General features: G+C 38.8%; 1 protein-coding gene across 1 annotated transcript in view; it reads right to left on the bottom strand.

Annotated features, from left to right (window-relative positions):
- The window catches only part of PCNX2 (pecanex 2), a gene marked incomplete at its 3' end in the record, with an annotated part of 150,273 nt that overhangs the window by 24,556 nt on the left and 108,910 nt on the right, over positions 1-16,807 (bottom strand). The window contains exons 24-26 of the mRNA XM_079550866.1: positions 13,315-13,373; positions 10,960-11,175; positions 627-880 (exon numbers count right to left, since the gene is read on the bottom strand). Of these exons, the coding sequence (XP_079406992.1) occupies positions 627-880; positions 10,960-11,175; positions 13,315-13,373 (529 nt within the window). The remainder of the gene's footprint in view (positions 1-626; positions 881-10,959; positions 11,176-13,314; positions 13,374-16,807) is intronic.

Here is a 16,807-nt window from a genome sequence, read left to right as displayed (position 1 = left end):
TTTTTACTGCACTGGGTCACTTGCATATAAAGGTGATTAATTTATTTACAGGAGGTCTCTCTCTATGGTTGACAGGAGTTTTAAAATTGCAGAGATGTAGGTAGGAAGGAGATGTCAGAGATGGTTGGGAGCTTTGGTAATTGGCTTAATGGCAGTACTAGTGACATAAAAGGCAGCATTTGGCTTTTGTTGCTTCAGCAGAAGACAGTACTGCACAGAAATTTCTTCATTTGCTGGGTTAGAAAGGGTTTGGCTTTTCTGACAAATGAGTATCTGTGTGGTCTTTGTGATCTTAATAACACCCCAAACACAAAAACCAAACTGTCACCGAAGCTTTGCTTTATAAGAATGCTTCCTCTGCCTCTATCAGGAAAGGAAGCTAACTCACCTTCTCGATTTCTGCTTAAGCACGCCTGCAACTTCATGTACAAAGTGTATCTGGACAGAGTCATATGTTACAAAGGAGACATGAGTTAATTATCCCTACCTAATAATGAGCTAGTACGACTGCCAGCAGTGTGAAGGAATAAATACAAAGCCATTTACTTCAAATACTACTCTTAGCAGCCAGCCATCATTTTTGACAAACCCGCATAGGAATAAGTCCATTTTAGCCAACAATTTACCTTTATGTAGTATCTGATCAGAATTCTCCGCAGATCGAACACTTGCAGCATTGTTGCAGCATTGTTATCAATGATGCTATATCCTTCGAGGATGTACTGGGTTCGTGTTATTTCCCATGTCAGCCATCGGAGGTTAAAGGCTGCATTACATGATAACAAGTGAGGCAAGTGTCCTGGCTTACAGCAGCAGCAGCCTTCATCGTCTTCATCTCCTTCTGTTATAGCCTCCACTTCTCTCTGCTGGCAATATGTCCCTTGGCAGTGAGGAAAAGAGAGTATGCTGATAGTTATTGTGGGGTGGGGGAAACAAAGGACATCTGACTGGAGAAAGTAAGGCTGAAGGGTCTATGCATTTACCAAAAATCCAACAGAAAGAACTACAGCAACAAATTAGATGTGTAAATTGATTCATGTGCAGTAGAAAATGAAGTGCTGTCCATCATTTAGTTAATATCACCTATAACAACCTTAAAAGGCCCAATATAACATCCTATGCATTTGGTTCTGAGCTGAGCTACAGGGCATTGCTTCTGCCTCAATAAAAACTCACCAGGAAGCAACGCTAAAGATTCTTGCCCCATCGGGCATAGTAAGAAAATTGATCCAAGTCCCAGTCTGTTTCTTCAACATAAAGGACACAAACAAAGATTTTACCGTCTGTCAGAGAACTTACAAAATCTGTGTTAGAGTGAACTCTCTTGGAAAGCATGCTCCAAAAATAACATGCAACTGGTTGTTCTCTCTCCCACTGAAATAAAAGCTATATCAGATCAAATGTTTGTAATGAATAGCACTAGTGGCAGTATATCACGAGAACAGAACAGCTCTCTAATTAGCCAATTACATGGGCTTTAGATCAAAATATTTCTGAAAAAGTCATCTTAATTCAAAAAGAAGTTATGAGGACAATGCAGAAACAATATTTCTGTTTTGCAGACTGCATTTCTGACCTGTGTTGAGCACACTTCACAGAATCACAGAATCACAAGGTTGGAAACGACCTGCAAGATCATCTAGTCCAACCACCCTCCCATTCCTATTAGTACCACAAGCTACTAAACCATATCTCGTAGCTTGATGGCCAACTTGATGGCCAACCTGAGCCCATCAGGTTTTGCAATCTATGAATGTGGTTTCAAAACCATGTTGGACACTACAAATCAAAACCAGAGGTGGACACCCACGTGTTTCCCACAAAGTTTTCAAGATACTTGAGCTATACGTTCTTGATGCAAGGACCCACTTAAAATTTATACTCTGTGGGCTACTGCAGAGCTTGTTCTCCCCTGAAGTTCTCCACAAACTATCACTCAAGGCCACGCAAGTCACACATATGTCTCACATATGCTTTTTGCTAGTGGTTCAGTGTCACCCCACGAGAAAGCTGGCTCAGTCATTTCCAGATAGTATCAATAGGAGAGAAAGGAGCAAGACACTGTACTGCAGTTTCTGGAAAGGGACACTCTCAGTTAAAGCTTCAACTGGAATCAAAGATGCAGCATTTACCAGCATGCACTCATTTCTCCTTATAAGTTCCTTAACAAGTGTGTCTCCCGCATAACAATTCAAGTGTGCATCCCTGGTACCACTCACCATTCATTTTTGGGTGAAATACGGTATGGGATATATATTTAACATATCAGCAAATACACTTCAGAGAGCTTTTTGTGTTCTCATTGTCAAAAATAGCAAGAAAATCACATTGTTTCAAACGCTTCTCTGAGAATTTTATTACTAGAAACTACGTAAATAAAGTAAGCAACACCTATGAAACCCCTGCCAGGACCAACAAACCTGTTCTGTCATGCCAGTTTAAATAAGAGAAGAATACAGGTATGTTTATAAGTGAAAACTTACACTGTGTAACCAATATTGTTCACACACTGACATGTTCCCCCTTCGATTCAAGGGTATACAATTATGACATTATTAAATATTTTAAGTAACCTAAATATAAGCATCTTTCCATCCAAGACTGCCACAAAGTACAAAATATGACCTATCTAGCTGACATTTTCCATGGGACTGGACATGAACTGAACTGTTTCTGCTTCATATTTCACAGATTTCTACATGAATTAACACTTAATGCTTAACAGCAAAAAAGCAGCAACTGCTCTTGGTCACTGGATGCTTCTCTGAAGTCAAGTCAAAAGACATTATACACAAAGTTAAGTAGGGAAAGGCACATCCCTCTGTACATAGGCTGAAAAGGGTAAAACAGCCATTCCACACTAGTACTCTTACTCTTGTCTATTTTTTGAAAAGTTGAAGGTCTTACAATATTACATCGAATTTAAGAGATCAGTCCTCACCTCAGGTGCTAAATTAAACTTGCCAGGTGTTTATAAACGGTGAAAAACACAAACCTAATAACCACTGCTGCTAATCTTACAACTATTGGAGTTAAAAGATGAGCTTGCTTTGTTTCCATTCTTAAATCCATTCTTCTGTTTTGTCTACAAATATCATGTTTCCTATCAGATGCTGGCTATGTTTTAAGATGCTCTCTAGATCACCTGTGTTAATGAATACCTTATATTGTATATATACTGGAGACTCTGCAATTACTAGTTTTCTTAAGACATTTATTTTGTAAAACATAGAACCAAAAGAGGCAATAACTGGAGAATTCATGGGACCCTCAGTATCTAAGGGAAGCTGTCACGTGTACAGAAAATAAGAGAAGTAGCCAGAACAATTATTTGCTTTCTCAGCTAATTCAACAGGTAAGAAAAATATCTCCAAGTCATCTGTGCTAGGTAATTTTAATCAGTGAAACTTAAAATGATACTACAGTAAACACAATCAACATTGAACTTGGGAAGACAGAGACGTTCTACCTAGGACCATATTATTACAAATGCTCTGGGAGCGAACCAAGGAGTTCATGTCGTCATTCCACAAATTAATTTAAAAGAATGAGATCAGGGTTGTGTTCTGTCAACATCTGGCAAACACACCCTCGCTTAACAATGGCTATCTGATGGACTCTGGTACTGATACCCTGGGGATTTGGTGTCTGGATTGCTTGGAGAGCCTCAGCTTACTTTAAAGGTCTGAGCTCAGGCATGGCCGATGTTTTTTGCCACAATAACAAATCCGTTTTGTATCCTCGGTCCCAACTTATCTGCTGATTAATATTTCCAAGCACCATCTAGTAAAAAGACTCAAGTTTGTGAAGACAATCGGTAGATTTGATGCTCAAGCACATGCTGGTTCCCTTCATTTCCTGCAGTCAGTTCCAGACAGAATGCTACAAATTTTCTTTTGCCCTTGAATGAATCTTGCTTTAGGCCATCAATGCACTGGCTGGACTTCGATGCCAGTAACTCTCATGTCATTGATAAATTTCATTTTACAGCTGCATCAATCCTTTTTGGCTCTTTACTCGAGATTCTAGACACTGGTACCACTGAGACTAAGAGCATGTGCTCAGTTTTATGCACTGAGCCAAACAGGACAAGCCACAGCCAATGAGATTAAGCATTAGTGTACATCTTCTACAGAGCAGTGACGCTAAACTTTCTTATATGTGTTACAAGCTGATGAATAAAATGTCAATTTTATATTGCTTCTCCAAAAATTAGCAAGTTCAAGCAATTCTAAGAGAATTATGAAAAACTAAAGAGCAGGGAGCAGAACATGCACTTCAGTCATGCAATACAATTAAGTGTAGTGCTATTAAACATTAAAATACAGGAAAATGTTTTCACTGGTAATTAGCCATTTTAAAATCTGAAGTAGAAAGAATGAAAATAAGCTTTCTCTCTTTGCTCAAGCCTAGCCATTCACGGTGACCCTTGCTAGTACAGATGAGACTGATTCGTTTATAAGATATGTAACGCTGGCTGGCTGCCAAAGGTTCATCAATGCAAGAACATGTGCCAGATCAACAAAGCAAGGTCAAACTATGTGAGCTCAGGAGAAAACCAGTTTGAGAACTTGAAACTCTTTTTCGTGACACATCAGGACTTAAGGACTGACTTGTGCTCTGCCAGAATGATCTGACCTAAATGGAAATGAGAACACTGAAACTGAAGGCTGCAATCTTATTTCAAGAGGACACAGAAAACATACCTCAACTAATAACCTCCTAGCCCTCTAGAATTTCAGGCTGAAATGAAGGTATGCTTTTAAATTTAATTTTGGTAACTCAGTGAGTGAAAGGAAAATTATTTTTCAGTTCTGCAGGAGTCGAAAGAGAATCCTGCAAGACGACATCTAGAAGCAGTTTTATATGGCTTTTCTGTTCACTACAGCAGGTAGTACGTATCACCAAGAAGAAGCATAAAGAGCATAATTAAACATCTTCTCCTGAAACAAGCCTTGTATATAGCTCTAGAAACAAAGGACTGAACGGAGCTCCCAAATGGAAACTCACGAATCCCAGAAATGGATGCGTTCTGGTAAACAGTACCCATTTTGGCTTCTTCCAGCTCTTTTTCTTGTAGAATTGAGATTGTTAATAATAATAATCTGTTTGCTGTGGTGTGTTATTTCAAAAAAAAATCTCAGGACTTAAAAACAAAACTGAAACAATACCAATTTCTCAAACATCAAATCTATTAACTGTAAAACTGTGATTCAGTTTTCAACTGTTTCAGGTGGTTGCATGCCTGACAAATAATTCATTTTCGAAAGTAAACAGACTAATAACAGACATCACATCACAAAAACTGAGTCATGTTATAAAACCCCAGGTGAAAGAAAGCATCCTCAAAGGATGCTGGTTGTTAAACTTACAGCTACCACACACAAGAACCTCTCACGTTACCTCTTTTGGAACATAATGCAGTGCAACATTTTGTTTCCAACAAATACTTATTTTCAATACAAAGGTTACTGAGCATCTAACAACATTTCCTTTCCTTCCAGAAGTTTGCCCCAGTACACCCATACATACATACAAAATTGTGAGGGAAAAAAAGGCATAAAATATTTATTCTATTCTGCATTATAGAGACTAAAGCATTCTATTTGAAATGCATAGAAACATATACTGCTGTGGCATTACTGTACACCTAGAAAGGTTTCTGTACTGCAGATTTCCTTCATTCAACATCATGTCTTTCCTGGTTTATGTCTTTTTCAATTAAATCATTGTGATTAAAGCATAGAGATCTCTTTGCAGCCTTTCTGTTTGTGCCCATCTTTCTGAGCCTTTGTTCTTTCCTGCAAACAATGTGCATTCTGTTCTTTTAACCTTCTCTTGAAAGAGATGTGCTAAAACAGCTGCTCTTCCCTGAACTTGCTATGTTTTTTCAGTATCTTTTGATGGTTTTGTGCATACAATGAATGTACTTCAAGCATGATTTCAGCAAAGACATTTTTAGCAAGGCATTTTTATTTCCCAACAGTGTGAAGTGATTTGTAAAAGTAAAAAAGTGAACATTGCAATCAGTCTTTAAATAAAGAATGACTCCTGCTAATGCTACAGAGCTTTCAGACACAGAAATCAAACATAATGTACTCGCTACTGTCATAAAGCTATACAGTATATATACATGCTGCCAAAATGAGTAACTGTCCTTATTTCTTAGAAATCATTACTGTGCCTAAAGCACATACCCTAAACTGACTGCATTCATACACCATTTTGCGTGCGAAATAAACTAGGTAACACGGAGAAAGCCCCACGGGCGATCCCACCCTGCTGTCACAGCTGCTTGCAACAATGTACAATTACAGCCGTGCTTGCTCTGTGCTTCTTTCCTTGGTTCATCTAATGAAGTTCCAAGTGAAGCGTGAATACTGCACGTGCAACATTCAGCAACAAAATCACAGCACAGATTTAGAAGTTAATTACATGATTGAAGAATACTAGGAACGAGCTAGAGAACAGCTCCTCAAGAAATCAGCATTACCATCCAGAAGTAATTTCTGCTCGCGCAACACCTAACTGGATGGTCTCCAAAAGACATTTTGTTGAGGCATAGACTAAACAGGAAAATATTTTAAGTACTCCTCATTCTACAGGGAACTTGCAGGTGGTAGATATTTTGACATTCCTTCTGCTTGTTCCCCAATTGCAGGCTTTCCCCTGTCTTTTCCTTTCAAATTAAATGATACATTACATACTTCTTCTGGCAGGTTGCTCTTAGCATAGCACTGTGGTCTAGCACAGACAGTACAGCTAAGTTACTGAAGGGCTTGGTTCACTTATAGGAATGTGCAAATATCTACAAATTTTCACCTAGCCTGAGCTCATCTGTACCTTCTCCATTTTTGATAGAGGAGAAGGGCATCTCTGCTTTATACACAGGATTAATGGCACAGTGGAGGCACATCCCCTCTTTGTCATCAGAAAAGAGAGTGAAGAACTAATTCATACCAGGTGTGTTATTTGAACTGGACTAAAGATGGTTGAGGGGAAACCCAGATTTGCCAACTCTTATTTCAGTTTACTCAATCTGTATCTTCTTACCCTTACTGCAAAGATGCCTTTCATTTAACAGCTGAGACACATGTGTTTTGATTACATACGGATAGAAAGGAATCTGGATTGGTCATTTTACAATGCCAGCTCTTAATGAAGCTGGATACAAATAGGGGAGGCAATTTTTCCTGCTCCCAGTATGCATGAATTCAGAAGACAATGTGACCTCTTTGGACACTGCAGCACTGCCAACACAGCTTTTCACCCACAATGACAAATGCAGGAAAATCCAGACTCCTTGATGTAAATAGTCATTTTGGCTTACTCAGAAAACAGTCACAGAGAACTTTGTTATGATTCGTTCATTTCCCAGGCAAATGTAGACTTCCTATTTATGGAAGACTGGATTTTTAGGGCCCTCAATTAAGATTACATGTTTGAAATTGAAGTAGAAGTGAAGAAGCCAAAGCTCAAAAATTACAGACTCCGAGTTCTTGCCCATTTTTATCCTCTTTGGGAAAAACGAATTGGAAACCATTCATTAGAATGAATGAAGTCAGGGTCCTATGTGAAATTCAGCATATGACCAAACAACTAAAAATAGGAATGTGAGATGCACAAAGCAAAAGAAACATGGCTGTATGTGGACTTAAAGCCTGGTGCTTATCATGCACTGCCTCTTAGCTTTGAAAGCTCCAAAGTTCTTCCAGCAGTTTAATGCACTCTAACTACATATAGAAAAAAAATCCTACTGTATTGAGTTGTATGTACCCTATCACCGCCACGGAGCGTTTGCAAGACTTGCAATGGGAAGAACCTGCCCAGCTGGTGCAGGAGATGGTCCCTGGGGACCCAGGGGACCTGCCTAACTTCCTGCCCCAACAGGAGCAATCCTGCTGAAAGGATGGTTTTCTGTTGTCTGAGCTTTCACAGAGCTGAGGGCAACCCTTGAAACAGCCCCTGACCTGTCCCCTTATGCAGCTTTGCCATCATGTCAGCCCTTCTGGCTCCTTTTACTCAGACTGTATCTTCTACATGGATCCCCGTGTCCCCTTCTCTCCTCAGGTATGTTCTGTTATTTGCTACACATAGGCTTTTCTCCTCTAGGTCCAATAATGTAACCCAATATATACACCCTCCTTTTTCTTCCCAATACATCTCCTGTAGTCAGAGAAAATATTAGGTGAACTATTAGGAAAAAAAAAAAGGTGAAGAAATCATCCAGTATGTATCATATGAGGACACAAACTAATCATACATTTTCTCTCACAATCTAGGTGAGATTCTCATTCCCATTTTTCCTGCTCCGCTCTTCCTCCTTCAGTAATTTGTGCTTTCCTGGTTCATGGTTTGCTGCTGCTATGTTGGTCCCATTCATAGGGACTTCTGAACACTCAGATGAGTGTTCCTTCAAAGGCTGCTGATCTCCTGAAGACCACAAGAGAGAATGGGGAGGGGGACAGCTATGACTGGAATTCAGCTGGCTCCAGAAGACACATTAGAGGAGGTGATGGCTCACTTCAGACTGAATTTACAGAGCTGCTGCAGACAGCAGATGTATTAGAACTGCTTGCAAACAGAGACAGTGTTAGGCAACTGGCATGGAAGCATCAATTTTCAGACCCATTTGCTTGCAGAAATTAATTTTAAGAAATAAAAAGATGTCTTCACAGGTAGCACTATAATTTTTGAGCTTTGCTCTCAGACTCAGATACAAAACAGTTCCAACCTGGTAATGAACCAACCCAGCTCAAAATCATCTTCCTCCCCAGACACTTTGCAAAAAAACTATCATCTACTCACTCACTACACAACTTCCAACTCTTTAAGCCTGCCTTCTAGGCCCCCAATCTTTTTATCCAGCCAGAATGTGGTTTGAGTATCCTCTCATATTTTTCATTGGTCTTTGCAAGGTTTACTTTTCTTGAATGGCATTGGAGTAGTGTTGATGGAGAGGTACCCAGCAGGAGGTGGCAAATTAAAAAAAAACTCTCACAGCTTAAGCATGAAAAATTTCTTTCTTTCTTTCATTTCAAATCCTACAAGGAACTATTTTAACAGAAAAGCAAAGATGGTTTGGTAAAATCAGGATGGAAGATAATGGAAACATGTATGGTCCTGCTCACTCAAAATTCCAAAAAAGTGAACACAATGTCAACAACTTGTAAGATACATCACTTTTCAGACATACATAAATCCAACCTGGAAGTCACTTTTATTTTCAGATCTCCAGACATGAAACATATTCTGGCTTCACAAAGTTTCCATAGAGAATTGTACTGTGAGCAACTAAGAGGGACCAGAAATAACAGACTGACTAAAACTGTCCTAAAGAACAAAAACAACAACAACAAAAAACACCAAAACCAACAATTATCTCAGAGATTTATCAGCCTGTGAAATCAGCAGTATTACAACTGAGGGATTTGAACTGCCACAGCATTTAACTGTTCTTTAAGAGCAACTTGGATCTGCATTTGTCTTGCCTGGACATGAAAGAAATAAAAGCAAATTCCAAATCTACACGAAAGAAAACCTTTCCACCTGTGGCCGCTATAAGGCATTAACTTCAGTACCTATCTCTAACAGATGAGCACCACTGCATACCTCTGGGGTGCAAAAGAAGATAATTCTTGCACCGACGTCTTTGAAGTTGAAGAAAGCCACAGACATGCATACATCACCATCATTACAAACAACAAGGGATTATAAGGCTGATAAACAAATTCCCTCTTCCTTTCCAATTGCTTTTTTCTTACAATTTGCCTCTGAACTGAACTGGTATCTCACCAGCTACTACAACACCAAATTGTTTCAGGTTTTTTTTTTAATCTTTTTCCACAAAATTTTTCTTAAAATAGAAGAATGTTATTTTCTTCCTCAGCATACAGAAAGGAAAGTGAGCATGAAATACATACCACAACCTGCTTAACAGCAGTCTGTTGCAGTCAAGACCTGAGCCCACGTGTAATTTCCTATTTCTCTCCCACATCTAATTGCATTCAAAGAGTCAGTCCATCTCCTGTTTTCTCATATGCAGCTTTGATGAAAAGTTGCCTTGATTACACATCCCTCGACAAGTTGTCCAATACTGCTCAGCCCTTGAGCCTGAGAATCTGTTTATTCCAGGATTTCAAAACTTCCAGCGTCTGCATCACATTCCAAGCATCACATCTTTGAAAGGTTACAAACCCAAGCAACAACTACAGCCAAGGCACACAGCGTGAAGAGAATTTAAAAATTGTTGAAAAACCTGGTGGATTTGCTTTCTTTTTTCTCCCCACTTCATGAAGAAAATAGGAGTGTGATACTAACAAGCCCCACAAACATCACAGCATCTAGGAAGGGGATGCAAATATCTTTCCCTAGAAAGGAGAGTCATGACAGAAGAACACATTCATCAGCCGAATTCAGCATATCCCAAATAAGAGAAATATGAAAGCTTGATTTACTTGCTTCTTCTCTCCTACTCCACAGTGATGGAAACCATCTCAGCACCAGCATTTTGCATGATTTGACATGGTATATTTACTGTGGGAGGCATCTTATGATTTTTGGTAATGTTTCAAAGGCCAGTTTGTGGGGAAGTTGAACAATTTTAATAGCAACTTCAATTTTTGTGATTATGGAGAGAGAAAAATAATTTGAATACTTGCCTAAGCGTAACATGAAAGATCAGTGAACCAAAGAAAAACTCAGTACATTTTGTTTCTGAATGTCTTGTGATACTGCAGAACACGAGTACAAATTTCTTAACATTCAAGTTTTGAAAATCTGTAATTCAAATAATGATAACAAGAAATACAGAGTTTTTAAGCAGAAATATCAATTTAAAAAAATGGCAGGAGGGGATGTTAAAATCTATGTTAAGATCATAAGATCAAAAATAGATTTGTGACAGGTTAAGAAACACAGGCAGTTTCTGCTGTTATTTAAATCATCAGGAATCCTTACCTCGAAATTCCAGGCCTCTGAGCTGAAAGGTGACCAGGCCATTCCCAATTTCAATCAAGTGCACAAATGCATTTAGATAATCTGATGCCAGAATAAAACAGTCTCCTGTGTTGTAGTTTCCCCAGCGGCCCAGAATCAAATCTCCACAAAGCGACTCCTGCAGCGATCTTGTCAAATGCTCATAAAAAATTGAGTTGAGATTATTGTCATCATTTCCTGCAACCAGAGCAGCAGATATTTGTAAAAAAAAAAAAACAAAACAAAATAAACAAATAAATAAACTAAGCCATTCTGCATAAAATCCTATCCTCTTTTTCACTCCTGCATCAGACCTCTTCCTCCAGCTAGGTGGAGAGAACTATCTTCCTGGTGATAGTTTACATGAAATGCATTAAAAAATTAAAAAAAAACTGCTAAGTAGTTTCCCTTAGAGAATCAGGCCTGAAACTTTTGCTTAATACAAACAATATCATAAATCCAACAACAAATTAGTGATAACAGAGATCAGGCTGAACCGAATTACCTTATTCGTGTTTTACAACATCAAGAATTTCTCAGCTCCACTGACAGACTCTGCTATGCTAAGTTGAAGTCTATCTACTGTTCTTCATTTTAGAAACTAGAAATCATGATTAAGTGCACAAGCTTAAATCTAAATATTATTTATGATACTTTCACTAGCTAAATAATTTGTCACATTTTCCACTAGTTTTGCTGGGAGTTACTTCCTGTAGTCCTCCAGGAGTTTTTCAAGGCTTGGTCTATGGCATATCCTTTGAGTAATTAAGATGAGCACACGTAAAGGCATGTTCAGTATATTGAAAAAAAATGAAACAAAGTTCATTCAAGACAAGAATCGCTACCACTCACTTTACAAATAGCATCAGCTGTCCATTTACACACTGCCTGGATTAACCGTTCATTAAGGTCGGAAAAGACCTCTAAGATGCAAGAATATATATGAATACATGCGTACAGGTACGTATGAATATTTATGTAAGTCCATATTTTGGAGAAAAAATAAGAGGACATCAGGCTGCAATTTCCCCTACAAATTGCTCATCAATACAGGAAGAAAAGTGGGCACGTTACTACACAGCATTTCATCACCATGGCCATTGGTATATACAGTACGTACAGACACACAAGTGTGTATGTAGGTACAGATATACTCCACTAGATATTTTCTAGAGTACAATTATCAAACGTAATTTTTGAAGCACACACAAAAGGAATGCTTCACTTGAGCTACACTTTTAAAAACACAGTCAACATGTGTAATCAGCACATATGCTAATAATAAGGGTTATTGTTATCAGGAGACAGAATGGCCTTGAGAAACATCTTAACACTTTGCCTTGAAATGATAAATAAGAAAGAGTATTATGTATGCCTCGATTTGCTAACACTCCTTTTGTCTTCAGAGACATCCCGGATTACTCCAATTTCTGCTTCAAGATGTGTATTTATTCATGCTGCTAAGGGATAAGCACTAAAAGGGAGGGTGGGGAGGTCTGAAAACAGCAATAATCACAAGGTAAACTTCTACCACAATACAAGCCTCCAAAACCTCAGAGGTAAAATAAAAGCAGTTGCAGAATGCGAAACAGGAAGAAACCACTTATGAGATCCTAATCTCTCTCACTGGAACCAGAATTTGGCATGAAACCCAGATATCAGCTGGAAAGGACCCTGTGCCGTTGGAGAGCATCAGCTCAGGTATCATACACACCTCATGCCTCCTAAATTGTCAAAAAATGCCCTATTCCCAGTCTCACGGGAATTGCTCAGTGCCAATCAGGAAGGTGTTTTGGATTGCTGTGGATCAGAGCTCACTTAATGGACCGTTACCTGAAGGAGAAATCCATCGGCTTACATGCTTATTTTTTTTCTGATTCCTCCTGCACTTTTAGCCCCTCTCACTTCCCTTTCCCTTCCTCTACCCCTCATCCTGAAGGGCTTCTCTCCAGGGAATAGCAGATACCTGTCAGCACAAACTGCATAGTGATAGGGGCACCGTTAATCTGCTGCTTTTTTCCAAAACCCTTCCCTGACCATGGCTGACCTTCAAGTCTAGCTAGAGTGTCTGCCACGTGCTCCACGCAAACAGAAAGGCTGTTAATCAAGTGATTTGTATCCCAGCAGCTACCTAATCAGCTTCACGTAAATCAAGAGTGCATTTATTTATCAAGGTACATGACTTAAATAGGTGCTCTGTTACATTTAAAACACTCCGGTTTGCTCCCATAACATTTAATCCCTTTGAATCTCTCAAACAGCTAAAGCCTTAATGGAGTAAACACATCACATTTTGCAAATGAAGCAAAACAAATCACCCAAGTTCCCAAGCCATACCTGCATCTTTTTCAATCTGAATTGCCAGTCTTGTGTTGGAATGGTCCGACCTTTTAGTGCTAGAAAACAAAGACACAGCCAGTTGTGCAGCGTACTCTGTTTTAAACAAGATTCTACCAAAGAAGTGTTTTTCTTTTCTTTTTAATATTTCTTTACATTCCATATCAGTATGCAACACACACCTCTAACCTGGTCATCAGTTTATCCCAAGTGTGTATACATACTTGTTCCAGAAGCACATCGAAACACTGAACACTGAAAAAATATTAAACCAGACTTTCTTCCCTTCTAAGTCTTTAGGCCAATAACTCAATATAATGGGTTTTGTTTATCTGAAAACATTTCTGTGGGTGTATAACATGAAAGGAAAACAAACGCACTTTGTTTATTTAGTTTATTTACCTAGGCAGAATGAGAGATTCCCTGTAGTCATTTCTTAAAAAACAGAGTGAACTCTGGCACTCAGTCCATACACAAAGAAATCCTGTCTCTCTTGGGAATGACAAAGCCCCTACTCCAAGTTTTTACTGTACCAGAGGGATATAAATCCCATAGGAGAAATAGTCACAGAATGGAAAGGACTGTAAGGAATAGTGGATGGAGCTTTTATTCTTACCCATAACAAAATACATGGTAAAGTCTGAAGATAAAGAACAAGTAAATCTGTGTGGGCAAGCTGTGTCCACCAGAAGGAAGTGGCTGCTGTGGTGATTAGAGGTACTCAACACCAGAAGTCCAAAGCATTTACCCAGTACCCATCTCCCAAGCCTTCAGAGTACAAGTGAAAGCCTCAGCTAACAAGAATGCTACAGGAAACCTACATTATTAGCCCAAAATATTACTCTGCTAACGGTGCTTTACAATTTCTTACATTTCTATATACAAGTGATTTAAAGGTCTGGAAGATTGTACGCTAAAGCTATAAATTCATGCCAAAGCTGAATTGAGGGAAGGATGCCATGTTAGAATTATTTTTTTTTATCCACCTTCTACCGCTGACTCTGCTATGGGAAAAAAAAAACAAAACATAACAACCAACCAACCAACCAACGGAAAACTAACCAGCAAACTAGCAGAGTCACACTTTCATGCTGTAGAAAAGGGTAAAGAACTGCTGTACTTTTACTCCCATTGAACTACTGATTTTTGCTTTTAAAAGCATGTTCTTCACTTTGTAATAAATACAGTCAGGGAAGATAGGAGTCGTAATTAGAATTATTTGTAATTAATATTAGGATACCATCTACATACATTAACATTTCATTTGATGCATTATTTATCTTCCTTCGTCTAGTTGGCCAAGTTACAAGAAGAACGACAGTTTTCATTTCCTATGTAACAGAAAATGGTAACATGGTGGGGGGGGGGAAAGGGGGGTTCCTAAGCAATTCAGAACATAAAGAACGATTTTACTTCAAAAAGCTTATCAGAATTCTTTCACCCAGATAAACATCCACCTGCAAATGCAACATATGCAAGAGTAAGCATAAAGATTAGGTTGTAGAATTCAAACAATTTTCCATTCTCAGCAGAAAAACATTGCCGTTTTCAAAATTGCTTGTGTTAAGATTACGAGAAAGCTACTTATTAGCTTTCAGTCCCTCTGAAATCAGTGTGGCAGAATGAAGTACAAGTCAATACTACTTTTTACTCTGAATTTTTATCAACCTGTAAACCTTTACTGTTTTTGAAGCTCATTCAGACTCATACAAATCAAGCAGTATACAGAAAATTCTAATCTATATAAAGAACCCTTTATCCAGCATGCAACTCTGACTGTTTCATTCCCTCCCTTCTACCCACTCCCCCTCCTCCCCCCCACTTTTTTTTTTTTCTTTTTTAGGAGAAATGTGAGTGCTGCAGGTGATTCCGTGACAGATGAAGCAGCCTGAATGAGGGCAGGAAGCAGAAGGGCTCTCGCAAAGCCAAACCAGGCTGTGTTGCAGCTTCTTCCTTCATTCTAAGCACAATTTCTTAAACAGATAGGCCTCAGGACACGAGATGAGAAAGGATTCAACTCTTCAGATACTATCAGCTATACTCAAAGACTCATACTGATATTTTGAAGGATAATTTTCATTTTTTATGAACGCCGAGGATAATACATACAGTTGATAAAGCAGAGTGAACTACTTTCGTCCTGAAGTTCAGTTTACTTGAAGAAATTCACTCAAGGAATCACGTAGGATTTTAAAAATGTTCCACAATTATTAGTAGCTGTAGCTATGTTTGCAGCTTCTTGAAGGGAACAGGATTTTGCTTAGCATTAAACTCCAAAGCATTGCTCCTTAAACTCCAACTAGCTACATCTTTACTCCTGGTCTTTTTGCTGTCAAGTAGGACCTCCTAAGTGAACTTCTTGGACAAGTGGGAGATTTGTGCCATTCTCCAGTGGCTTCCTGCCTTAAATTTGATTGTTACCACTCATACAAGGTGATAATTAGCTCAGTAATTGGATTTCTTCTTGAACTGCATTATTCCATGCAAACTGAGCAGGTCCTCAGGCACTTGCCCCTAAGAGCAAATGATTGTCTTTGAACTTCTTCAGCTATTTTAACACCAACGTATTCCCTAGTTCTGAAATATCTAACTCATGCTCTTTTAGTCTATCATTCATATAGATGCTCAGATAATTTACTGGTTTGTGTGGCACTGTTCGTGTCATTATAATACTTGCTTACTTTGCAGAAGGATCAAGTTATTTCCTATGCATCCACCATCCAAAAATATCATCTTGTTTCTCAGCCTGGAAAGAATTCTCCCACCTTACTCTCCCAAATTCATTAGAAGGGCAGAAAATAGACTGAGGAAGATTCAATTCAGGTAGCCTGGGGTGGATACTGAGAATCGGGCAAACTGAGGGGAAAAATTATCTGTGTTTATTTCCAAAAGATGAAAATAACTGTTCCATCCACCTTGCAGTAGCTGGATTTTGCCACAACATATAAATTCAAGATTTCCAGGTTTCCCGCTGTGAAGTAAGGGATCTCTAGTTTTATAAAAGAGCAAAACAAAGGAAAGCAGTCCCCTGTGGGGGAATGCAAGAGATGCTTTTCTAAGGAAGATCCAAAGTTTTCTTCTGTCAGTGTTCAAGTAATTTTAATCCACCTTTCCATGACACCTGACAAGTCTAACAGGAAGAAACATTACTGTGCTGCAGCCCTACAATTATTCATTTGAATGTCTTATGCTGCTGCATTATAAATGGAAGGCTTAACATTAAAAACACAGTAGTAGTAGTAGGCTAAGCTATCAAGGCAGGGAGGGGGGTGAATGAGGAAACAGCAGAATAAACAAGCATCATGAATATCTGAAGGACACCAAAGGCAAAAATGATGGTACTAATTGGAAGTGTGAGGATGTCCAAGTAGTTTTAAATCAATTTCATCTAAAAGGCAGAATATTTCAGCATGATTACAACAACAAAGGCTCACAGCCCCTTTGTGCATAACTATGCCCAGGTTTTCTGGGCAGTTGCATAGAAGACATGCTC

The sequence above is a fragment of the Tetrao urogallus genome (assembly GCF_951394365.1).
Source record: "Tetrao urogallus genome assembly, chromosome: 2".
Taxonomy (NCBI): domain Eukaryota; kingdom Metazoa; phylum Chordata; class Aves; order Galliformes; family Phasianidae; genus Tetrao; species Tetrao urogallus.
Note: the sequence above shows the minus strand (reverse complement) of the source record. Positions and strands in the feature narration are given on the sequence as shown.